This window comes from Aspergillus aculeatinus, assembly GCF_003184765.1.
Source record: "Aspergillus aculeatinus CBS 121060 unplaced genomic scaffold BO66scaffold_4, whole genome shotgun sequence".
Classification (NCBI taxonomy): Eukaryota; Fungi; Ascomycota; class Eurotiomycetes; order Eurotiales; family Aspergillaceae; genus Aspergillus; species Aspergillus aculeatinus.
In genome coordinates this window covers 846,351-870,270 of record NW_020291473.1, presented here as the reverse complement: position 1 = coordinate 870,270, position 23,920 = coordinate 846,351, and the positions used below count along the sequence as shown (strand labels likewise).

Genomic DNA, 23,920 nt, shown 5'->3' with positions numbered 1-23,920 from the left:
TACTAGAATCACTTTGTGATATTGTGTTTCGGACCAGTGTACTCTTACTTGCCGTGATCAAGGAGTATGAAAGGGGTCCCAATACTGACTCATGTCTTCCACATAGAGCTCGATCAATACCCAGAGAATCTGCCAAGCATACATAGGTGAGCGACACCAGAGAAATAAATATGCGTAGTAAGAATTTTGGAGTGTGAGAAGCTTATTTGCACAAGGCAAGATCCCATCCGAGCCGTTACGGCGCCCTTTTCAGTTTCCGAGAACACGAGTTGACATAACTTGGGAACCCCCATCCGTGGCTGAGATCACTCGAGTATTCCAGAGTCATGGATATATAATGGGAATGAGGTGTGGCATGGAGGGACGAAGGAGCATGGAGTGAGTGGCACGCAAGGTGAGTAGCACGCCTCCGATTGGGTGGCAGGGCAGCCGGATACTTCTGCCGGCCGCTTGAAGAACCTTGGATTGGAAGCGAGGTGGTAACCTTGAACCTTAGTACCTATGCTACGTCGTAGTAGCTCACCCTCCCCATGGAGCCGAAGGCAGAGTGCCTTGCTTTCGTCCAGGAATGTTGGGAGCAAATTAATACAGTTATAGTGACTCGCGGTGCATTATAGGAGAGGCAGTTCCTCTCAGTCCGATTCTTCAGAGGGCAGGGATTCAGGGTAAGCCTTGACCGATAGAAGGTGTCAAGATCTGATATCCGCATCGATTATCATAGATTTCGGATAGGATTCTCCTTGAGAATCAAACCTTGGAGCTCTATTCCTTGCACAATACGATGCTCTAGACCTGGTTTGGTCAAGAAAAAGTGATAGCGTAAAGGATTCGACTGCCAGCAGGGCCTAGCCGGTTCGGTAGGTCGAATAGAATAATGTAATGAATATGGTATGTAGGTCAGTTGTGACTTGTGCTTAGTAGTAGATAGTGCTCCCTGCAGGTACGGCCACGACCTGACTCGTGTGTTTCTATCCCTTTTTTTCTTTCGAAAAAAAAGGGCGAGGGTCAACTGCCGCATCGGAACTCCACGCCCATGATCTTCCACACACACCACACAGCACACAGCACACAGCACACAGGCATACAGGCACAGGTACACATAGCTTGCACGGCAGGAAGGAGGTTCGGCCAGTGGACAGAATCTTCCGGATCAAGCCAAGTATAGAACTTGGGAAATCCGAGTCTGTGGAGATGAAGGACAAGGCCATGTGCCCCTTCCGCTTGCCGCCAACCAAGGTTGCTAGTGCCACTGTCGCTCCAGAGCTCATTATTGGGCATCCCTTCTTCGGAAAGCTTATCCTACTTGACTGTCATTTGTTCACGCTTCATTCGGCTTAGATGTCAGGCCTCAGCCCTGGGTTGGTGGTCTCAAACTTCTTCTCGCTGCTACACTCCAGTTCGCAATCACTCTTCCTCGCTTCCTTCTTCCTTCCTCATTCTCCAGAGATCTCTACTCCGTACTCGCTTTATCCACGCAATCTTCCTCTTGCCCTCGACATTCACCGCTCAAGGCTCTTGATGCAGAACTGCAATAGCGTGGTTACTCTCATCCCCATAAAACACTGCAAAGACCTCGTCACCACTTCAATGAACGAGCTCGACTTTGTTCGGGGAGACCATTACCAATAGTGGCGGTGGCGTGTCACTCTGGTTCTCCAGAGAATTGCTACCACGAACCTACCACGAAGCGAATCGCGGCGCTTGCGAGTGCACACAAGACAATAATCCAGGAAACTTCGTCACAGCCATGCTTAGGCTTGACGAGTCTTCGGCAACACCCATCCTGCTTGACACGAACTGAGGTCACAATGCCCGATGTCACAATTTGTGATGCCACATAATCGGTCAGTCTCACTGGTTTTGTGGGTGAATCTGTGTGTCTGTCCATCTCGTTGACAGTACCTGCTAGCGTTGACTCACAGCCAGTCGGATGCATTAATACCTCTACCTTTTAGCACCTCGTACGCTTCTTGTGGTAAAACGGCATTAGAGGCTTTGATTAGCCGTTCGAACTGGAGGCACATCTGCTCCGCCAGAACAAACCTTGTGCTGCACGCCGCCATGAACCGGCATAGGTCTATTATTGGCTCCCACGACTCCTCATCCTCAATGAAGACTAGCAGAGCAAGAAGACTGCGATTGGCAGGCTCCAACATTTGTCTTGGTACTCGACGCAGTCCGAACCTAGCTTCAAACACACCGAGATACTCGACAACCTTCTTCGCCGGCTCGAGTCGGTATGAACGGACCTGCTCGGGGGTTGCTTCCACACGCTGCTGATCCCAGAGATGTTCGAAAAATAGCAATACTGTGTGATGGTATTTGATACTTGATAAACGGTTAGAGGGGTAGGGGGTGACATTCCTGCTGGGGTTCTCACTGAACAAGTAGGACATGTGGAAGCTCTCGTTGCTCAACCTCTGAGGCTGGTAGGCCTTCTTTCACGACTTGCAATTGATTCATCAAGTCATTTGCCGATGCTTCGATTTCAGATTTCGACATGCCCCATGACTCGATGAACAAGAACTCCTGAATCCTCACAGCGATCTTTGCTAGAAGGATCGTGCGGTTGAAAGTTGCACCGAGTTGGCCTGGCAGATCTTGGAAATCATCCTCCTTAAAACGCGGGTATGCACTCCACACGACTCCTTTGTCGTAATCATACGCTGTGTCAGGGTTACACCACGGAGGCTCAAGATCTGGGGCCCTGCCGCGCTCGAATGACATTTCCCTGCACGCCTTAGCGAAGTGAGGCATAATGGAATTGACATTCTTACGAGTTCATTATGTACAGTCCCCAGGCGGCAACTGCATAGACATGTCGGGTCTTGGCCGGCATGTCTGATCCCCAGTGCCTTCTCGGGGAATGGAACAGTCCGATGTCTTTGGCAAGTTGTACAGCTTGTCTTAGCATCAGCCAGCTGGCTTGTCGTTGGCCCTGAAATTGCAGACTTTCCGTCGTCAGTCTGTGCACATATGAAGCGAGTATATGCAGCATACAAACGGCTCATCAAGGTCACTGCCTGAATATTGGCTAATGTAGGCCGGCCCCGCTCTGCCTTCCATAGCCTTTCTGCTTCCTCAAAAAAATTTTGGCCACGTGTTGAATCGATGCCTCGGATAGCACAGATCTTTGGGTAATCGGAATACGTCTGGTCAAAATTAGTCATTGCCGAACGAGAAGAATGAGAATTACCTACTGCTGCGACTGCTAGAATGCTGCTCACGAGAAGTGGTGTGCAGAAGTGCGGATCGCCCTTAAGCCCATATTCCAATTCGATTGCTCCTTGATAATCCGGTTTGGCGCTTAAATCATCCTCTGAATCTTCAGTCTTGTCCTCTGCTGAGATTTCGATATCTGGAGAACGCTGCAATTCTCGCAATTTTCCAATGTTCGGGGAGCTTTCTATCTTTAAGAATCTCTCATTGAGGTCTGGATCTGGTGAACTCTCATCCTCCGCGACATACTTGATCTCTGAAGGCGGCTCGATCTCTGGAGACATCTCGAATCCTGGAGGTATCTCGAACTCATCGGATAACTCGAACTCTTCAGACACCTGGAACGCTTCGAACTGTGGTGTAGCCTGCGGATCAGCTACCATCTCGAATAGGAACGAATCCTGGTCAAGGATCTGGGAAGATGGATGATCCCAAGTGAAGTACAGGGATACGAGATGCGAAACGGCAAAGTCATCAGCGTCGCAATAGGTCCAATATGATGGTACCTGGTACAAAGGAGTATCACAGAGCCTCTCGATTGTTAGGCGCATGGTTTTCTCGGGGTCCGAGAGCTCTTTCGGAGATTCACTGTCATCTTCCGCCTCCTCACTCTCCTCCCTCTCCGAGTCCTCCGAGCTTGAGCTTGAGTCACTGCTGGACTCCTCCGTGCTGGGCAGCTCAAGGCCCTCCAATGCCGTGGCAATATCCTCGAACTCATTGCAACGAATGGCTTCCAGGATTTTATAGGTTTCAGCTTCGTCCGCATCGCGAATCTTGTTGAATAGGCTGGCCAACAAGCCTTTATAGTGTTGAAGCTCCCCCTGAGTGCGTCTCACGGCGACTTTGCGTCTGAGGTCGAGGGATTCATCGAAAATACATGCAACTTTGGAGGTTTGACATGCTTTGCAAGGGGCCGGGCGTCCGCTACACTATAGTCCGCGTGGTTAGCTCAAAGATCGGCACAACATAGGTGGAAGCACCCTCACAATGAGCAAGAATGTGTTTGTCTGGAGGGAAGGGTAGCGTTCACGATTACCTTCCTCTTCGCTGCCTTACATGACGTGCAAGCAGTTGAGTTCTTCCTTGACTTTGCTATTGTTGTCACTGGGGCTGCAAACGCGCCGCGTGGCCCTGGAGCGAGGGTAGGCAGAGTTCTGCCCAGATGATTATGGTCCATCTGAGCCAGCACGCCCCTTTCCGGCGACGGAGGCGGGGTGGTTGAGAGCCCGGACAGCCTATCTCATCCCTAGGGCTGGAGTCAGGTTGCTCACAATTAGCTTGGTCAGCACCGAAGCAGTTGGGCACATGGACACGCTGCTAAGGACGTGTCTCATCAAGGTTCCCCAAGGAAGTTCGCCACAATCTTGATTGTTTACCTAATCTAGCAGATGAGGCAGGTCGAGGTTCATGTCATATGCCTGGTAACAAGGCGTAGCCTTGATCATTCAATTATCGCCAAACAGACGCCCCGCTTCCGGCATATCAACAAAGGCCATATTTTTTTCAATACCACGAGAAAGAAGGCTCTCACGATCGATGACTGTTAAAGAATGTGGGGAACCACCGGGGTGAGCAGGCGCCGACGCGGTTGAAGGGGAAGGAATCGAAATATGTACCCAACAGTGGTTGGGATGGCTTGACAGACTAAGAGCAAAGCCTACACGTGATCAGATCGTCTAAGATCTTTCAACACTATGCCCGGGCACAGAGCGAAGGACTGAAGGCGGAGTAGAGCAAGAAAGATGACAAGCACGGAGCTCGCCTTAGCAGGAAGCAGTGTTGGGCGGCGATTGGAATACGAGGAGTTGACTGCTGGCTTCAAAAGCGCAAGACTGGGGAACCGACAGAGAGACGAATAATAAGCGAGGGAGGGGGAAAAGGAAAGAGTGGCAGAGCCAGTGACTAGCAACGCGAGACAGCCTGAGTGGAAGAAATCAAGCATCTCCACGGATTTCTCAGTGAAGGCCAGAAGAGACCTGTGGTTCAATCACAGAGGTGGTGGGAACGACTGAAAGTTGAGCTTGGAGCTGGAGCATTAGCTTCGCAATCGCGGTACCAGTTTGATCCGCGACAGGTTCCCACATCGGCTACGTATCAAGACAAGTCTGTTCATGACGCGGACAGGCGCGCCGGCTTCTCGACCCCCGGCCTTTTCCCCGAACCTCAATGAGTCTGCTCAGAAATAACTACACCTACCCCTTTCGTGGGGCAGCCTGGGTTGGACCTAATGTCATATTGAATCACCGATCAGCGTTCTTCGTCAATCCGATGATTGAACACCAGCTGCGCCGCGAATGGGCGCCGTAAACCTACTACTACCTGATCGATCGACCGCGGACCGTTAGCCAACAAGGGTGAAGTTTCATTGCTTGCCCAATGTTATCTCTCCAAGCTGCATGTGTGCTGGCTGCACCTCTACCTAAGGGTAACAAAGACATGCACCAGTAGCACGCGCCGACTAGTGCAAGGATCGCAACTCTACGCGAGAAAAATATTATAAATCTGCAACTTTACAGGTCGGGGGAAAGAAAGAGCAGGTAAGGGGACATGGGAGAATGGATCCGCAGGAAGTCAAAGAAGAGCCACCCGGGCATGGAGCAAATCCATGCCATTCGCGTCTCATCACCTCAAGACTCAATATCACAGGTGGAAAAGTCATCCGAATGGACTAGTGGCGGCCTTGGATTTAGACACTTCCATTCGGAAACCCATCAGGTATACTTATCCTCAAGGCGGATGGGCCAGACTTAATATGAGCGCTGTAACAGGCCTGTGATTAGTGGTATATGACAGGGAAAGGGGTCCAGAGATTGATGGTCCACGGTGTCTGGCACCCTTGCCTGATGTGGCCTAGCAAGGGCCTATGGATCGTTGCATGCGAGTGACAAGCTGTACTTACTCGCAACCCCCTTGGTACTTTGATACTCCGGCCTTGTGCGGCGACAACCTGGACTCCAGTGAACGTCATATGCCATGTGGCGAAGTGGCTGAGTGGTCCGCGACTTTTTCTTCAGATCATAGCACAAACAAGCGACAGGCTTGAAAATTGCTTGCATCACTTAGCATGGAATGGGGCGGGATCCAGCGGCTAATGTTCGGGTTGTCGGCCTCAGGGTCTTTTTTATTCAACCGTGCCTTGTACTACTTTGGTTTCAACCATTTACGGAGTACTACCGGCTCACGGCTCACGGCTCACGGCCGTCTTACACTGTACGGGGTAGGTACCATGGCAATTAGTCTACCACCGGACTTACTTACCAAGTCGATAATGGAAGACCGGAATTTTTGGGATTTTGGACCGGTACTTTGAGCCCATTCGGTCCCTGCTGGTGCCGGAAAATCTAGACTCGCCTCCAATCAACCACCTGACCTGGTGGGCGCGATCTTCTTGGCCTCATGGCGATCATATGCCCGCTTGCCTTGCTCGCTGCGGTAAGCTTGAACGGCCAGCTCGTGGCGTCTCGAAAAAAAACCTAAGCTGGTCAATACTGGAAGTTTTCGGGCAAGAGAATTATCTTATTGCTTATTTGAAGTTCCTAGGTAATGTAAAGCCACAGGCAAGTAGTCGAAGTAGGCTAGAGAGAAATAGGTATGTAGACTAATATACTAGTATGTAAAAAAAATTGAATGCCGGAGAGCGGACAAAGATCCATGATCCATGATGCATGATCCATAATTAACATGCCGAATATTGCTCTCTTTGAGGTGGTCCGAGCGGCCTTGGCCAGCTCTCGAGTCGCCGTCCGCCTGCCTATCACAGTAAATAGTCTAAATTCTGCAGGGCTGAATGCTTGGAACTGGTAGGCGGTGACTTGCCCGGCGCTCGGAACCGGGGATCCGAGCCCCGGGCCCCCCAAGGCGCGCATCTCCCTTTTTGGCTACAACATCTAGTTAGGTAACTTCCATGGTTACGTACTGTTCTCCAGCGCAGACTTGAACTTCTCCTCGGTCTCCTTCGTATACAAGCAAGCCTATGATAAACTCTCAGGCCAAATTGAAGCGGCAAATTGTTCCTATGGACCATGGGTAGAAATCAGACGTCCTCCCTTCGTTGACGCTGGTGTTCCATCGATTGTCGTCGTCTTTTTTGGGGGGGGGGGGGGAGGGCGCGGGAATACATCTCCGGCATTGCATGGCATTCATTAGATCAGCCTCCTGAGTATGTAAGCTGGGATCTTTTACTCAAATACTATGTAGTAACTCTTTCCTACCCCGCCCCTCAAAACCGGCCTTCCCCCCATCATCTGTATCATGTCGGCTGTCTTGGAAAATCAGCTAGCAAATCATGAAGCGACACCCCCCCCACGCCCCCTAAGGCCCTCGTGCGAGAAAGGACCAGGACGATCAGCGAGGTCATCCTGCCTAAGAGCCAAATTACTGCATGAAGGGGCATCAACTATGGATTACGGCTGTACAGGAAGCATAGCCGACAAGCGCTTAGGGTAGATAGCTCGATATGCATATTGCATCACACCCCCATCTAAAACCCCTCGCATGGAACCAAACATTTGACTTGGTTAACTTGGTAGCGGTCACTGATCGATCGATCTGAGACAGTTATGCATGCTTACTGGGAGGTTTTTTTTTTTTTTTTTTTTTCCCCTGCTGATAGGTGTGGTCATCTGAAAATGATAAGATCACTCAATGATGGATATTGTATTCTGACAGTCTGTAGTCCATATAAACACTTAAAGTTGTACTGTACGGGGTACTTTACATAGCTATGTGACGGCGATGCGAGGATCGGCTAGCACCTGTTCTGACTCGGTTTAGACTCCACGTTTTATTGATCATGAATCAAGCACTCTACTGGATACTACCTAGTAAAACGATGTTGTCCCATTGTTTGCTTTTTGATGGGTACCTGGGAAATTGCAGTGTCTTCTCGCTTGTTTGCTTTCTTGTTTTTCTCTTTCTCCGGACTTTCTTTCGTTCTCCAATGATAAGGCTTGATCGTGATCGATCGAAGGAGACAGTTAGTGTATGTTCCAAGTTGGGAATGTCGGTCTGCTTCCCTGGGAACACAAGCAAGGGTCGGCCACACATTTAATTTCTAAATTTTGCTTCTACACAGTACGGGGTACTATGCATTTGAAATATGGCCTTTTCCCCCACGATTTGCTGGTATGCCTTGTGACCTGGTACCTTGCAAAAGTCTAAGCTTGTTTGGAAGGGGAGAGGGTGCAGTACAGAGTACTGAAGGCACCTACTCCGCACACTGTTCGAAGCTTCGAGTCTCATTTACACCGCCATTTTCTGCCAGAACTATCTCACCCAGACTCTCGGCGGTGAGCCTACGGCCATCCTTCGCGGACTTGCTTAGATAAGTTCTGACTACTCTGTCTTGCTGCTCACACCGCCTGCGGTTATCCTCGGTCTGGGCGGTTGTCGAGGGGCACCGATGGCGGAGCGGGCACGATTGAAGCGGGACAATAGATCCTCAAGGGCCCATCTTCAGAATCACTTGGAAGGTACAGAAAGCCGTTTCAGAGCAACAATAGCACCATCTGCGGAGACCTTAACCGATGATAACCTATCGCGGGCACGAATCCTGATGCTCAGGGTGCCGATTGAACCGTCTCTCAACCCATAGATGGATCCAACTGCTATTGCGAATTCGGATATCGAAGGCGAAAAGACGTCCCAGACCATAGGGAGATTCGGCTCGCCGAAAAGTTTTCTTTGCCTCCGGGTCTGGCATGGAAAGTTCATAAAGTAGACGCATTCGACATGTTGTAGAGAGTTGTGTCTCTGGTTCCCCTCCTGTCCTCCTTCAACTTTCCTCCGTTCGCCCTGTTGTCTCCCACTCAGCGACCGATCTTTGGATCTTGGTCCAAGCTGTAGCCCGTTCGAGTCGCGTCCCCGAACTCCGTTCCCGCTGGTTCACTTCCAAAGTTATCTCTGTGGTGACTCACCATCTTTCTGCGGGATAATCTCTCAAGTATCAATTGGGCATATCCCCCTCCTCCCCCAGAGCGTTGCCTTACAGATATCTCCGCATATTACCCTTTCCGACCGAAAACTTAAGTGAAGTGATCATGGGTTCTGCTGCGCCTACTCTCGCCGAGCTTGATGCCTCGTACATCAAGGTGACTCGTTCGACCAATCTCCGCGATGTGCCCCTCCCTGGATCGCCGGAGGAATTGAGCCATTCCCACTGCACCGATCATATGGTTACTGTCCGGTGGACGGCGAGCAATGGCTGGGATACGCCTGAAGTGAAGCCCTTCGCCAACCTGAGCATCCCTCCCACCGCTTCGTGCCTGCACTACGCCACCGAATGCTTCGAGGGCATGAAAGTATATCGCGGCCAGGATGGCAAGTTGCGCTTGTTCCGACCCGATCTCAATGGAGAGCGCTTGGACGGGAGCTCCAAGAGGGCCTCCCTCCCTGGTTTCAGATTCGAGGAGTTGAAGCACCTCATTGCGAAATTGATGCAGATCGATGGACCACGTATGAATCTCCTCTCCCCTATCCCCTGACCGACGATCATTTCATGCATGACACCCCAGCTGACACAAAGGTCGTTCTCTCTTGCTGCAGGCTGGCTCCCCAAGGATCAACCCGGTCGCTTCCTCTACCTCCGTCCCACGGTGATCGGAAACGGCACCCAGCTGGGCGTACAAACCCCCAAGGAAGCGCTCCTGTTCATCATCGCGGTCCCCTGGCCCGACCCGTCGAAGAAGAAGCAAGAGGAGGGTGCCCCCCACGGTCTGAAGCTTCTTGCCTCCCAGCCCGACACGATCCGTGCCTGGCCCGGTGGCTTCGGATATGCTAAGCTGGGCGCCAACTATGGACCGTCCCTGGCCGCGCACGGCCGGGCGCAGGCCCTCGGGTTCGACCAGGTGCTCTGGCTGTTTGGAGAGGACCGCAAGGTCACCGAGGCCGGTGCCAGTAACTTCTTCGTCGTGTGGGACAACAAGGAGACGGGCAAATTGGAGTTGATCACTGCGCCTCTGGACAGCCAGTTGATCCTGCCGGGTGTCACCCGTCGTAGTGTTCTGGAGCTGGCTCGGACACACTTCGCTCAGCCCTGCGGCAACCTTGCTCCCGTCGAGGTCGTGGAGAGGGAGTTCACGATTGCCGACATCGAGGAGGCCTGGAAGGAGGGGCGCATCGTCGAGTCTTTCGTCTCTGGTACTGCGGTAAGTTTTCCTCCTGGTAGTGATTTGGATTGCGGATTAGGCGAAAGAAAAAGTTACTAACATTGCGACTAGTTCTTCATCACCCCTGTCAAGCTCATTCGCAACGGCAACGTCGACATCGACCTGCTGACTGCCGGGGCTGAGCGTGCAGGCTACGCCGCTCAGATCAAGTCGTGGCTGGAGGCCATCATGTATGGCAAGGATGGCCAGGAAAACCACAAGTGGGGCTTTGTCATTGAAGATGAGCTTGAGAACTAGGCAGAGAAATTTGGTTATGGCAAGGTCCTGGAATGTTGGTCATGCAGAGAAGGATTGCCACGTGGGGGTCTGTGTGGAGGCGGGGTTGGGCTGCGTGCCTCAAGGGTGGTGGACTGTACATAGTAGTGCTGTGTTCTGCTTCTGATATAGAGCTATATCCTAGAGACGAATTTCCAATGTTTTATGACTCTGACTGCTTCGTTTTTATGTATATGTGAGGGCCATCGACCTGTTTTAGTATTGTCATAACTCAGTATCGTGCGATTCAACTACCTGTTTCCTATTCTCGTGTAGTCTATTCATTATCACATACATATGCCGTGGTTGATGTATACATGCTATCCACTGTATGTACATGGATCATTGGCCAAAGTCCACCCAACAGCTCCAGCTGCTAATTCAGGTTCTCACTAGAATCGCTATCGTCCATTCCACTGCCCTCTCCAAGGTCCACAACCATAGGCGCGTATTCTCCAAGCTCCTCTTCTTCATTGTCACCCGCCACCTCCAGCTCGACCTGCTCGCCATCCTCCAGTTGTACCATACCTCGTCGAAGAATCACGTCGCGATTGAGCTCCCAATCGTATTCCTCTTTGACGAAAGCCTCGAGCTTTTCGAACTCCGTCTTCACCTGGGAGTCTGTCTCTTCGAGAACCTCATATAGCGACTTTCGGAACTTCATTAGTAGCTTCCGCAAGAACGCACCGCCTTCTTCTCCATCAAGGTCAAACAAACCCCCCTCTACATCGTCACAGCGGCGCAGCTGCAGCAAGAGCAAGCGCAGCAAATCACTCATGAACGCCTCCCGCTCACGGATCGCACTCCGACAAGTGAGGATCAGCTCCAGCAAACGCTTCCACTGCTGCAGACACGAGTAATTCATCAAAGTCAGGATCATCAAGAAAGAGAATTGCAGCTCGCCCAGCAGCTGGCCTTCCCCAGCCCTCTCCCTCTCAGCATCCTTGGCCCCTGGACCCGATGAAACCCTATCAATCAAGTCCCCCAAGGCCCACGAACGATCCTGGGCGGCCTCAGTCCTCTCCCTCCCAATCGCACCCTCCCTCCACGTCCGCTTCAGATCCACCGGGACAAACGAGAATTCCCGTTCCTTCTCCCCGGTCACCCTCTCGATCGCCCCCTCATCCAACCTCTGTTCCCCCCCTTCCTCTGCCTCCACGGTCAACCCAGGAATAGCATCACTATCCCTCAGCGCGGTACTCGCCGAGGTAACCATCCAGCGAGCCCTCCCATCGACATCCACAACAGGAACCCCAACAATCCGATCCAGCAACCCCTCCGTAATCCTATCCGTCAAACCTCGCCAATCCCTCCTCCCCTCCTGCTCCTCCTTATCCTCCTCCTCCTCCCCTTCTACCTCAACATCTTCAAACCGCACTCCCCGCTGCTGCTGCTGCTGCTGCTTTTGTGACTGCATCGCCAACATCGCCTCCGTCACCCGACTCCGATACCGAAACAACCCGCCCCTCCGATAAACCGCCCCCAGATTCGCCTTCTGCCGCATCGCCTCCTGCCGATCCGCATCGCTAGCGGCGCTCAACGGCGCGAGCGTTTCACTCTCCGTGTCCCATTTCCAGACTATGATGTCTTGGCCATATTCTTGCTGCTGCCGTTGGGTCTGTTGGTGGAGGGAGACGAGTGCGCCGGGATTCGTATCGGCGGCGGCGGCGGCGCTACCCAAATCCCCAACGTAGAACCAACTTCCGCTCCGCAAGGAGAGACTTTCGGTCGTGCCGGTGTAGAGGAAGTGCCACCCCGCAGGTAAGTCGCGGATGCCGTGGAAGTTGGCGGTCGAGGTGAAGGTGATCAGGTCGATGCCGACGAGGGTCTTGGGGGGCAGGTGGGGGAGGAGGATGGTGGGGGATGGGGTGGTCATTTTCTTTTGTGGCGTTGGGTAGTGGTTTCTTTTTGTTTTTGGCGGTCAGAGGTTTTGGTAAGCGGTTCGGTTGAGGGAGATCATCTAGGATGTTGGAGAGGGCTGTAGGAGGTTTTATTGGTTGTATTAGGTGGGCGGGGTGAAATGGGTGCAAGCTCGTGGGCTGTAGAGAAGTGATGTTGGAGGGGTCGTTGCGCCCCCGCGGATTGACCTCAAGTTTGAGCTAGAGCAAAGACTGGCAGGCTGAATCAGTATATTGCTTTCGGCGTATTCGTGTTGTTGAAGTCTGGTTAGGTAGAATCTGGCGTGTGACCGTTAGTTGTATTTCGAGAAGGGCAAGACTCAAGTTGGAATATGCGCCGATCAAGTTGGAAGGTTCGCGATACGCTGACTGATCGATAAGTTTGGGCTTATCTTAGCGGCTGGGTGGGCCGACCAGCCTTAAATGTTTTGCTAGAATACCTACCTCTTGAGATCATTGGATCGAAAGCAGATGGCAGATATCTGGCTTCTTTGCAGCCCCAAATTATGATTACATTAATTTCTACGTGTGACGGGAAAAAAGAGTGCAGTCCAAGGTTCCACTTATATTGACCAGAGCAGCCGTCGAGATGACACCAGACTAGCTAAGATGCGAAATTCCAGAACCGCTAAACACACTTTTGGGTATGTAATAAATTGAAGACCAGGCGCAAAAAGCCGTTCTTCGCGTTTATTCCATCCACAGCCGGCAAGCAGCACCGAGCAACAAGTCCCCCAGACGCGTGCGAAAGAGACCTCTGCACCAGTTTGGAGAAGACCGAGACTCGCACATGCTTACAGACGACGACCACGGCGACCACCCTTGCGACGAGTGGAGTCGGAGGGGGTGGGGGTGACGTCCTCGATGCGGCCGATGCGCATGCCGGAGCGGGCAAGGGCGCGGAGGGCGGACTGGGCACCGGGACCGGGGGTCTTGGTACCGTTACCACCGGTGGCGCGGATCTTGATGTGGAGGGCGTTGATGCCGAGCTCCTTGCAGCGGGCGGCGACGTCCTGGGCGGCCAACATGGCGGCGTAGGGGGAGGACTCGTCACGGTCAGCCTTGACCTTCATACCACCGGTAACACGGCAGATGGTTTCACGGCCGCTGTAGTAAAATGAATTGTTAGTATTGTTCTTTTGCGCTGTTCCCGTAGATGTTCTTCAATTTTGGTTCCCCATCAATCTGCCTCGGTTTGCCTTGCCCCGACTCTTCGTAGCCAGCCTGATCACAAGCGCACCGAGTCCGAGAGATGGCTTCCAGAGATTTGCGAACCGAGGGCGGAGAGACTCACGAAAGATCGGTGACGTGAACGAAGGTATCGTTGAAAGAGGCGAAGATGCGGGCAACGCCGAAGACGAGCTTGCCTAAAACCCCCCAATGTTCACATTAGCATCTGACTTTGCGCGAAATGAATTTCTTGACTGGGTGAATTCAATTCGTACCATCACCGGCCAGAGGGCCGAGAGTGACGTTCTCCTTGGCGGCAGGGGTGGTCTTCTTGGGAGCCATTTTTGTCGGTTGTGGGATGGAATATGGGACAGAAGAAAGGAAAAAAGGAAGTCGAAGTCGAACGCGCCCGCTCGAAGTGAAGTTGGGATAGAGGAAAAAAACCCGGCCGGTGTGTGCCCTATCCACACCCCGCCTCTGATTGGCTGCAGATCAATCTTAGGCCGTGCTCAAGCGAGCGCCTGCCTGAGGCCGCGAGCAATCAAGGCGTTTTTGACAGCCGTTGATTGGCGGCGCCTCGGGGGGCCAGTCGGCCCGAAAGCTGAAGATGCCGGCACTATTTAAAATCCTCCCCGTGGGTTTCAACGGGCTTACTCTTTCTCCTTCTTTGTGAACATCCAAGCCAAAACAACTGGTGCGACTCCGTGGCCATCTGCGCTGGGAGTCTAATGAGCTGATTGTCACTTATTCGACGTCTCTCATCTTCGCTCCAGGCACCGCCATCATGGGCTTCACCAAGGAGACTGCCAGTATTGGCATTATCGGAATGGGTGATATGGGCAAAATGTATGCCCAGCGCCTCAGTGCCGCAGGATGGAGGTAATACACGCGAAGATTCTTTTCTTTCCGTTGCCGTCTCGACAAGATACCCTCGGCGTTTTCTCTTACTAGGTGAGCCACCACTCTCTTCTATCTATCTCCCAGATACCTTTCAACCCACTCCCACTTTGAATGATGACTTGAGTGCATTTGGCTCGAGTATGGCTCGGTGTCCGGCGTTTATATCATTCTGATATATCTGCTACGCACTGGGTCGTCAATGATGTAACATCTCAGCTACCTATATTTCTTTGTCTGAAATTCGCAACCCAATCATGCTTCTTTCCATAGCCATTCGCTGTTGGATCTCGCGCTGACTGTCCTTGCTTCCAGGTTATTAATTTTTGTATACTTTTTGATCATTCGATAGCAAACAACGTCAGTTGTACTAACTAGATATCTTTTTCCCACTAAAGGATTAATGCATGTGACAAACTCGATTTGTATGAGGACTTGAAAAATGAATTTGAATCTCAAGTACGTCTTTGATTACTCGCAGCCAGTGCTGTCCATAAACTCATCTTGAGAAAGCAAGGTGTTACCGTATACCCGAATGGACACCTGGTTTCTAGGATTAGCGATTACATCATTTACAGTGTAGAGGCTGGTGTCATTGACAAGGTAGTCGCTGAGTATGGCCCATGTATGTCTTTGAAGCCAAACCGCCGCGCCCCAGCATTGCTCCCTTTTCTACTGTTACTCGACAAACGTTGTCTGACGCCTGGAAAGCCACCAAGGTCGGCGCAATCGTTGGAGGTCAAACGTCCTGCAAGGCCCCGGAGCTTGCTGCATTCGATAAACATCTTCCCCCGGATGTAGAAATTGTATCCTGCCATTCGCTCCATGGGCCCAAGGTCAACCCCAAGGGCCAACCACTGGTATGCTTGTGTGATTGATTGATTGATACCTTTCAATGATGGTGACAAGGATCATCGCAATGTGGCCGGCACACCCCCTGGTAACATACCTTGCTTCCTATAGGTCCTGATCCAACACCGTGCGTCCGATGAGAGCCTCAGATTCGTCGAAGAAGTCCTTTCATGCTTCGGCTCCGAATACGTCTATCTAACGGGAGAGATGCATGACCGGATCACCGCCGACACGCAGGCGGTTACACACGCCGCCTTTCTGAGCATGGGTACGGCTTGGCAAGCAAACAATCAGTTCCCCTGGGAATTCTCCCGCTGGGTTGGAGGCATCGAGAACGTCAAGATCAACATCACCCTGCGCATCTACTCCAACAAATGGCACGTGTACGCGGGCCTGGCCATTCTCAACCCGGCGGCGAAGAAGCAGATCCGCCAGTATGCCGAATCGGTGACCGAACTCTACAAGCTCATGATCGAGGGCCGTCGCGAAGAGCTCAAACAGCGCGTCAAGGCGGCGGGCGAGGCCGTTTTCAAGGCGGGGACCGAGAGTCAAGAGCTGCTGCTGAAGGACGAGGTGCTCGATCGCTTCTCCTTGTCGAATGGTCCGCGCGAGAAGACGCCGCCCAACAATCACCTCAGTTTGCTTGCCATCGTCGACTGCTGGTCCAAACTCGGAATCGTGCCTTATGACCATATGATCTGCTCAACACCTGTAAGAACCCCTGTCCTCCCTGGGTATCTTCCCGCCGCGTGCGCACGCGGAGGTCTAGTATATTGCCCTTCTCCCCTCCTTCAGTCTCACTCACACTTTCGTGTCTTCACAATCCAAATAGCTCTTCCGTCTCTGGCTAGGTGTCACAGAGTACCTGTTTCGCAGCCCCGAGCTCCTCGAGGAGGCTCTCGACACCGCCATCGATGACAAGACGTTCCGGTCCGACGACTTGGAATTCACTTTCGCAGCGCGGGTAAGTACTTAGACTTTTGGACCTGTTCCACTTTCCCCCTTCCCCCCTCCCTCTCGACCGACCCGGATCTCCGCGGGGCCAGCATCTGTCCGGGGGACTTATGCAAGTTTTGCATCTGCCAATCCCTGTCTCTCCTTCTCGTTCTCTCCCCTCGGCCGTATATGCGCCGTTTGTCGAGCCTCCCTGTCGAGCGTTCGTTCCAGAATATCCCACTGACATCATGTGACCATTTCTGACAGGCCTGGTCCGACTGTGTCTCTTTCGGTGATTTCCAGTCCTACCGCGATCGCTTCGAACGTATCCAGCAGTACTTCGCCCCGCGATTCCCCGAAGCCGTCAAGCTGGGCAACGAAATGATGAAGACCATCCTGGAAAAGACCACCCCCGGAAATTCCTAAAATTAGTACCCGGGAAAACTGTACCAAAATGAAAAACCATGACAGCTTTTCCCCAAATCCACGAAATCATAAGTCAAAAATCAGCCCACTAAAGGAAAGGGCAAGCCACTGGAACTTGGCGGGACGTCGGGTAGCGCGTTTGGAAACATCCGCGCGCCGCGGGGGGCCCGGAAAGGACCCAACCATAAGAGAAGTACGGAGCTCCGTAGGGAAGCGGAGAGCGAGAAGAGTGCCAAAGGGGGCTCCTGCTCTTGTACTGTAGTTGGGTAATATCGTTGTTAGCGTATTCCTGGAAACAGAGAATAACGTAGTATGACCATCACAACTGAGTGGGGTGGCAATTTTTCTCGAGACCATGTGGTGGGTATGTGTATGTGTATGTGCGTTTGTGCACTTGCGGATAAGTTATTTTGTTTGCTTGACCTGATAATATCTAATGGCGGATGTCGAGGTGCTTTTCGAGTATTATTGAACGTCGTCAATGATGCATTGCTCTTCCACACAAGTCAGGTCGGTCCAGGGGTTCGCTTGCGCACGGGGTTTATTTTCTTGGGGGGGTGCAATCTATTTGATCGGCTGAGTTTTATCCCCTTCAGGCAATTCGCATAGGTACGCTTCGTTGTTTCATGGCTGTGGTGGAGAGTGAGTGCAGGTCCCACTGGGCCACTGGCGATTTAGGCTAAGCTGAGAGCTGGATTTGCTGCTTCTTCCAGGCAAAGCTAGTCTATCAGTATCTGGATTAGCAGCTCGAACCCCTCCGTAATTACCTGATTGCTAGGCTGCTAGCAAAGGAGGCTGTCGGGTCGTACCGTACCTCGACTAGTCGATTAATCAATCGACTGCGCATGATTTGATATTCACATGGCAATAGCGTGTCAAAGTGCCAATGGACATGGGGGGAGGGGGAGTGGGCATGGGGATGAATTCTCCGACATGCTTCTTAAGGTTATTGCTGGCATTGTGGCGCCTTAGTACGGTAGGCCTAAACGGCAGTAAGCTGATTAGGGTGGACGGACGCTCCGAGTGGCCGTCTGCCATCTGTTTGATTCTTGACAATTATTATGTCTTTGTTTTCATGGAGGTAATAGGGGAGTTAATGATGCTGATCTAGTTAGAAGTATGGGAGCACTCCGGACGATTGACTTGTTCGAGATACATACCGTCGACGAAGGACGGATAAGAAATGTATACCGAGGGCCGGTGTCAGGCCACATCTGGCAGGAGGTCCTTTATTCCAGTCTCATGGATCGCCTAATATGTTCAATGTTCAATGTCAAAGTCTAATGATGCTAGTATTGTGGTATGCTCTACGGAGTAGTACACAGTCAAAATGGCTTCAAACTTGCACCCCTGCATAGAAACAATATATTGCAGCTCAATCCGCTTCAATCCGACCAATCGGTCGCAAGACGATCCGATTGACATTTGCCCAGATTCATTCAACTTCCATGCTGACTGACCCCCGGGCACTCACCTCCGATGGTCAATTGACCAAAAGACTTAGTTGTAGTAGTAGGACTACTGGACATTTGGTACTGTGGGGGGTCCTTTTCTGACATTCCACAAAAGATCCAAGCGCAGGATAAAGTATCTGTCTGCCTTCCGCATCCCCTCCCTCTCCGTCCCCTACGCCACCCATAAGTGGAGTATGCTGATAATTGAGAACTTTAAGAATGATACGAGGTTACGAGGACTTTGGTAGCATGGTAGCATGATGCGGGACAAACGAAGGGGACGGGAAAGGAGCGGAAGGATTTCCAAGCTCAGCCGTGTTTGATGGCAGATGTGACTGGTAGAGGCAAACCAGCTTCGAATCGAAGTCATCTCCAAGAGGTCGGAATCGGCTGGAAGGAGAGGGAGAGGGTGAACAGTCCTCTGCCCAGCCCAATGCCCAGAAAAGACCAGTCAGTCAATGTGACGGCATAAGTTATTACTGGCAAGAGAGAGAAAAAGAACAGAACTTTTAAACCACAGCTTCCACACCCTCCAAGCCTCAAAAGAATGCAATGACAGTATTTTTAGTCACCAGCAGATGATGTCGTCGGTCGAGTCTAGTGGGTTTCTATCACATGGGCTGCTGGCCTGCTGCGCTAGTGCTCCGTAAACTAGCAGTGGCTGCAGTGCCAATTTGCATGGCAGAATTTTTATGGAGCATCCCGTCCTCCTTCAGGTTCCCTCTCCCCCCCCCTCTTTTTTTTTTTTGTTTTTGTTTCTGTTTTTCTTTCTTTCCTCTTTGGGAGGAGGCTGTCTAAGAATAACAACTGACTCGGACGTGGATTGATGATTGATGATGCTATGATGGAAGACCCCTCTGTCATTGGATTGATGCTTTCCAAGCGAGACCACTTAATCAAAGCGATGACAGGCTCAGGATTCCAAAACAAAGGGGCTGCACGCCGGACTCCGCAGCTAAGTGGTCTTGCTTTTTCCTGAAACAAGGGCTACGCATAATCTGATTCCCACATGTGTACATCATGCTGTGGTCTAGCGAGATACTTACTCCGGACTGGACAATGTCATTCTGTATGAGTGAGTGTTGACGTGCATAGTCAAGTACATGACCTGCCTTCACCCTCAAACGTCAAGCTACCACCTTTCGATCGAAGGATGGAAAAAGAGAATGCGAGACCTGGTGTCTTGTATTTAGTATAATGTAAGGGTAGCATAGCATTAGGAGCGCATAAATAAAGTTTGTCGTTCTCCTTTCGCATGGGCAATGGACGAACGAACCCCCTTTTGCGATGCGAAAGGGAATCGCACGGGTAAAAGCCTAACTGTTTACCAACCAAGGTTGCGTCGGTTGACTACTCCCCTATGTCAGGAACGGCAAAACCACCGTCTTGGAAGCTTGCAACAATTCGAGTTCCGTCGACCGTGACCGTGGAAAAGGCCAGTATGGACTTGGGTAAACGAAAGAGAAAGAAAAAAGGTTTCCTCCTTTCCCATCATTGGTTCCGAGCTTCCGGTGGCCCACCACTTGGTGCGATTTGCTGTGCGTAGAGGAGGAGCCTGCGGCGAGAAGAACCGCCCTGGATCGGTGAAAATACGACTTGTTCCCGAGATCCGATAACTTGGTCTTAGCTACGGGAGGCCGATGCTGATTGGCAGTGACGACACTTCAGGACTGAACCATCCGAGTAAGACGAGCAGGTAGCCACCCAGCTTTTCAGGACGAACAGGGTCCATGATTGGCGCCAGGAACAATAAGCGGAGCAAGCCGGACGTCTCTCTGCGTCTCTGGGCTCCCAGCTTTCTGAACTAGTGCGTAGGTAAGAACTCAGTTTTGGTTGAAGTGGCGGAAAGGAATGACACGATGGTTTAGGGGAAAGCCATGTTGATCCCGGGGAGGAGGATTTAGGTCTGGAGACTAGAAAGAGGGGAGGAGAGAGGCGTCCCCCAGGGAGGTGGGGGGTGGGAGAGGGTGGAAGGGAACCTGAAGTTTACTACTGAATTGAATCCAGTTCTTCACTTCTCCACATGGAATGGATATACGGGACGTAACCGTTTGCCGGCCCTTTCCATCCAAAGCAACGAGCAACCTGTTGGTCGGGCCATAAGGCATAATGGAGGCTGTCAAGGACTTTATGTGAAGTCTAGAACGAGCTGGTCAGCCACTGCTGGGAAAGGATGCGAACGAACGTGTTAATGCCTCAGAACGGAGGTAGTACCAGTGCAGAAGTACTCCGTAGTCGGGAAAGGAGGTGGAAAAGACGGTGCCGGCGGAGGTAAGGGAAACACGTACCGGTACACGGAAATGGGAGAGAGAGAGAGGAAGAGTCAATTGGAGAACAAAAAAAGGTCCAATTGAGTCCCGCCCACAATCCTGCGGTCTGATTGATCACCTGCCGTTCTCCGACCCAATGGTCCCTTTAGTAGGTATCTGGTATGCCCCATCCCGACGGTTGAGAATCATGGATGCTGCACAATTGAATAATAATAATAATCATAATAAAAATAAATCAAAATAATGCCCAGCCCGAATACTCCGTACAGTTTTCCCAGGCTTATGACCTAGATGACCTAGATGACCTAGACAGGGCTAAGACCGTCTACTACTGCCTAAGAAGGAGGAGTCTAATTTCAAAGAGTGTTGAAGACAATAAGCTACCTTGGATTCGCCAATACCTGCTAGTATGATTCCAGGCATTGCAGTGACCTCTCTCATCCTGTATCCAGACAAACCCATGAAGCACAGACCATGTGGCCATTCCACGCCTAAAAAAATGCCCACACTACGTAGGAATACGTACCAGGCAGGATACCCAGGTCCCAAAGAGGCGTGGCAGCCCCGGGGAACTTAAATCTGAAAAAGCCCGAGGATTTTCGCCATGATTGTCAATCTGGAAAAAACTAAAGGTACCCGCTTGCCGGGCATATCTATCTGACAATCTCCCATTCTGATTGACGATCTTCTCTCCTTTCGTGGGCTCGATTTTGCTTTCTATCGTTGCTCGATCTGAGTAAATGAGTAGTCCCGATTGTCACTCCCTTGAATTGCAAGTCTCTCCTTTCCTGGTCAGTTTTTATTCGGCCATCTGAAGTGGTGTCCGCCCGCATGGTAGTGTGTGATCGTCATCCTTCGACTCGTTGAGATTGTCATGCAGACGGATCTGTCGCATGGCATTTGTGGCAACGCTATGTGGCTTATGACAACTATATGCGATTCTATTATCCGAGTCCTTCAAGTATGACTACTCCTCTTGTCCTCTTGTTCGAGGATCTGTTCAATTCCAGATCTCTCTCTATTTCCGTCATCACTGCTTTCATTCTCTCGCTATGCTCAACGCGAGAATATCGCGCGGACCATGCTCTGCTCTCTCGTCATGTCATGGAGCAGTAGTAGAAATCCCATTCGGTTGTCGGTCGTTGCTGACAGACATTTTTGTGCAGTGATGCTTTTTGCCTCAATATACTTCCGAACACCAAGATCCCAGCAGCAAAGATCCCAGCCCTAACATACTCAAAACTCTTCCGTCACCAAGAGCAAACCACGCCTATTCTTCGAGATCTCCAGCAGCAACACTCCTTGACCTCAAAAACGCTCTAAACCATTATTTGTATTCGATTATAACTATTATACCGAACGACTTGGATTCGTGCTGCCTTCATTCTTTTCGACCACATTTACGCTAGATTTCTTCTGCCGCCTTCCCTTGATATCCAATCTGTAGACAGATTGGTTCCGTCGTCATTACTGTCATTATGAAACCGTCTTCTTTCCTTATCGCTGCCGCGAGTGCGCTGGGTCTTGGTAAGGCTGTCTTCTATGTGCAATACTTACTTTCCGGCTGACTCGCAGCTTCCCAGCACGCACATGTTTCAGCAGGGTTATCCATCACGATCAGAGGTCCTATGACTATGAAGATGTGTCCTACAGCATTGACGTACCTCAGAACACATCGTCCACAGGGTCAGGCCCTATCTATCTCCGGCTCAGAGCCCCGCCTGGCGTCAAATGGTTCGCATTGGGCCAAGGATCGCAAATGACAGATGGAAACCTCTTCATCATCTACTCTGCACCAGATAATAACGTCACGCTCTCTACGAGGAGAGCAACCGGTCATGTCCAACCTCTGTACGATTCTAGTATTCAGGCGTACCTCGAGGAGGGATCTGGTATATACGACGGAATCATGACAGCGAATATTCGCTGCGACAATTGCACGACTTTGGCCAACGGCAAGAGCGCTGTTGGAAAGTCCAGCTCGTGGTCTTGGGCATTGACTTATGGGCCTCCACTGGCGTCTACCAATGTTTCGGAGATGCTGTACCAACACGACTGGCATGGGTCTTTTACATTGGACTTGGAAAAAAATGTCGGTAGCAATTTCTCCAGTCCGTACTATGTTCCATTGCGCCTTTCATCCCATCCTTCGCCTTACTCCAACCCGCAGCAGGTCAGCGATACCATTCTTCACAAAAAGCGAATTGCGCACGGCGTAATGACCTCCGTTGCCTTCGTTCTCCTATTTCCTAATTTTGCGCTCCTCCTATACATCGTTCCATCGCGCCGCACCGTGGCATGGATTCATGCCCCTTTGCAGGCCTTTGCCGTGTTTTTGGCTCTGGCCGGGTTTGGGGTCGGGGTTTCTGTTTCAAAGGACCTCCAAGAGCTCGGCGGCTATCATCCAGTTATTGGATATGTGGCCGTTGGCGGAGTCGTGATTATACAGCCGATTCTGGGAATCATGCAACACCTGCATTTCCGCAAGACTGGCACGTCGTCACTTTATGGAGTCTCGCACCGGTACCTTGGCCGCTTTCTCGCGGCCCTTGGAATTATCAATGGAGGAATTGGCTTCCATTATGCGGCCACGAAAAACCCCGATATACCACCCGCGTCACCACTCGCTTATGGTATCATCTGTGGGGCAATGTTTTTGATCTATATCGCTGTCATCGCCTGGCGTAGGCGCAAGAACAAGCGTCTCGCCGCCAGCAACATGACGTCGAAGTTTGTTGAAAGCAAAGGAACCTTGGCCAAAATGGACAACAGCAGTGATAGCACACTGGTCCAAGTACCACACGATACCGCCGATGCGCCGCGGAAGAAGTCGTGGGAACCATAGTTATATGATGGTTACACCGGCTATTATCACGATCCTTATCAGCCCATCAGCCATTTTTGTACCACCAAGCGTACATTCCCGTTAGGTCTTGCATATCCGGAGTTTGTCCCACAGCATCTTGGAATATACTAATTCCCCCAATCTCTCTTTTCATGTACTATGATGTTGCGTCGATGTAACAACTTCTTCTTTCTCTCAACTTATTTTTCTATTTTTGGTCTTTGTAATCCTACGGGATTCAACTCTATGTACATATCTTCTTGGAGCGAACTAGGTAGTCATACATGATGTCTCATGAGTATGCTTTCGCCATAGATTATAAACCGGTGGTTCACCAAAAATGTGCGAGTTTTGCAAGATGGTACAAATTATGGTTGTAGTGGTGTCATGGATCTGGAACCAAAGACAAAACAACAGAAAGAAAAGAAGAGAAAAAAAAAAAAAGAAAGAAGAACAAACCGAACACCCCTCATTCAGTACGAACTCATCTCTGCGTGTTGTTGAAGGCCCGGTAGTTACGGGAGGTGTTGGC

General features: G+C 51.2%; 6 protein-coding genes across 6 annotated transcripts; 3 read left to right on the top strand and 3 right to left on the bottom strand.

The window, feature by feature from the left end:
• Positions 1-1,916: 1,916 nt before the first annotated feature.
• BO66DRAFT_408283 (putative C6 transcription factor) lies at positions 1,917-4,396 on the bottom strand (the record flags this gene model as incomplete). Its single annotated transcript, XM_025649107.1, has 7 exons — positions 1,917-2,328; positions 2,381-2,731; positions 2,778-2,951; positions 3,001-3,152; positions 3,201-3,257; positions 3,600-4,148; positions 4,256-4,396. The coding sequence occupies 7 exons, from the start codon at positions 4,394-4,396 to the stop codon at positions 1,917-1,919; spliced, it is 1,836 nt and encodes a 611-aa protein (XP_025508214.1).
• A 4,540-nt stretch (positions 4,397-8,936) lies between these two features.
• BO66DRAFT_365877 (branched-chain amino acid aminotransferase, cytosolic) lies at positions 8,937-10,622 on the top strand (the record flags this gene model as incomplete). Its single annotated transcript, XM_025645231.1, has 3 exons — positions 8,937-9,672; positions 9,763-10,364; positions 10,437-10,622. The coding sequence occupies exons 1-3, from the start codon at positions 9,258-9,260 to the stop codon at positions 10,620-10,622; spliced, it is 1,203 nt and encodes a 400-aa protein (XP_025508213.1). The 5' UTR covers positions 8,937-9,257.
• A 415-nt stretch (positions 10,623-11,037) lies between these two features.
• BO66DRAFT_280186 (AAR2 splicing factor family protein) lies at positions 11,038-12,516 on the bottom strand (the record flags this gene model as incomplete). The annotated part of the gene is made up of 1 exon (XM_025643059.1): positions 11,038-12,516. A coding segment is annotated over one exon (1,479 nt), but the record flags the coding sequence as incomplete, so codon positions are not given.
• A 567-nt stretch (positions 12,517-13,083) lies between these two features.
• Positions 13,084-14,117, bottom strand: BO66DRAFT_388446 (40S ribosomal protein uS11). Its single transcript, XM_025646561.1, has 3 exons — positions 13,984-14,117; positions 13,833-13,905; positions 13,084-13,645 (listed from the first exon to the last, which is right to left on the bottom strand). Exons 1-3 carry the CDS (start codon positions 14,048-14,050, stop codon positions 13,333-13,335), a joined length of 453 nt encoding a protein of 150 aa, XP_025508211.1. The 5' UTR covers positions 14,051-14,117; the 3' UTR covers positions 13,084-13,332.
• Positions 14,118-14,492: 375 nt separating this feature from the next.
• Positions 14,493-16,819, top strand: BO66DRAFT_313324 (prephenate dehydrogenase (NADP(+)); the record flags this gene model as incomplete). The annotated part of the gene is made up of 7 exons (XM_025643385.1): positions 14,493-14,587; positions 15,004-15,064; positions 15,119-15,230; positions 15,317-15,465; positions 15,569-16,168; positions 16,290-16,421; positions 16,661-16,819. 7 exons carry the CDS (start codon positions 14,493-14,495, stop codon positions 16,817-16,819), a joined length of 1,308 nt encoding a protein of 435 aa, XP_025508210.1.
• A 4,982-nt stretch (positions 16,820-21,801) lies between these two features.
• Positions 21,802-23,558, top strand: BO66DRAFT_148595 (cytochrome and DOMON domain-containing protein). The gene is made up of 2 exons (XM_025642124.1): positions 21,802-22,070; positions 22,127-23,558. Exons 1-2 carry the CDS (start codon positions 22,022-22,024, stop codon positions 23,386-23,388), a joined length of 1,311 nt encoding a protein of 436 aa, XP_025508209.1. The 5' UTR covers positions 21,802-22,021; the 3' UTR covers positions 23,389-23,558.
• Positions 23,559-23,920: the final 362 nt, after the last annotated feature.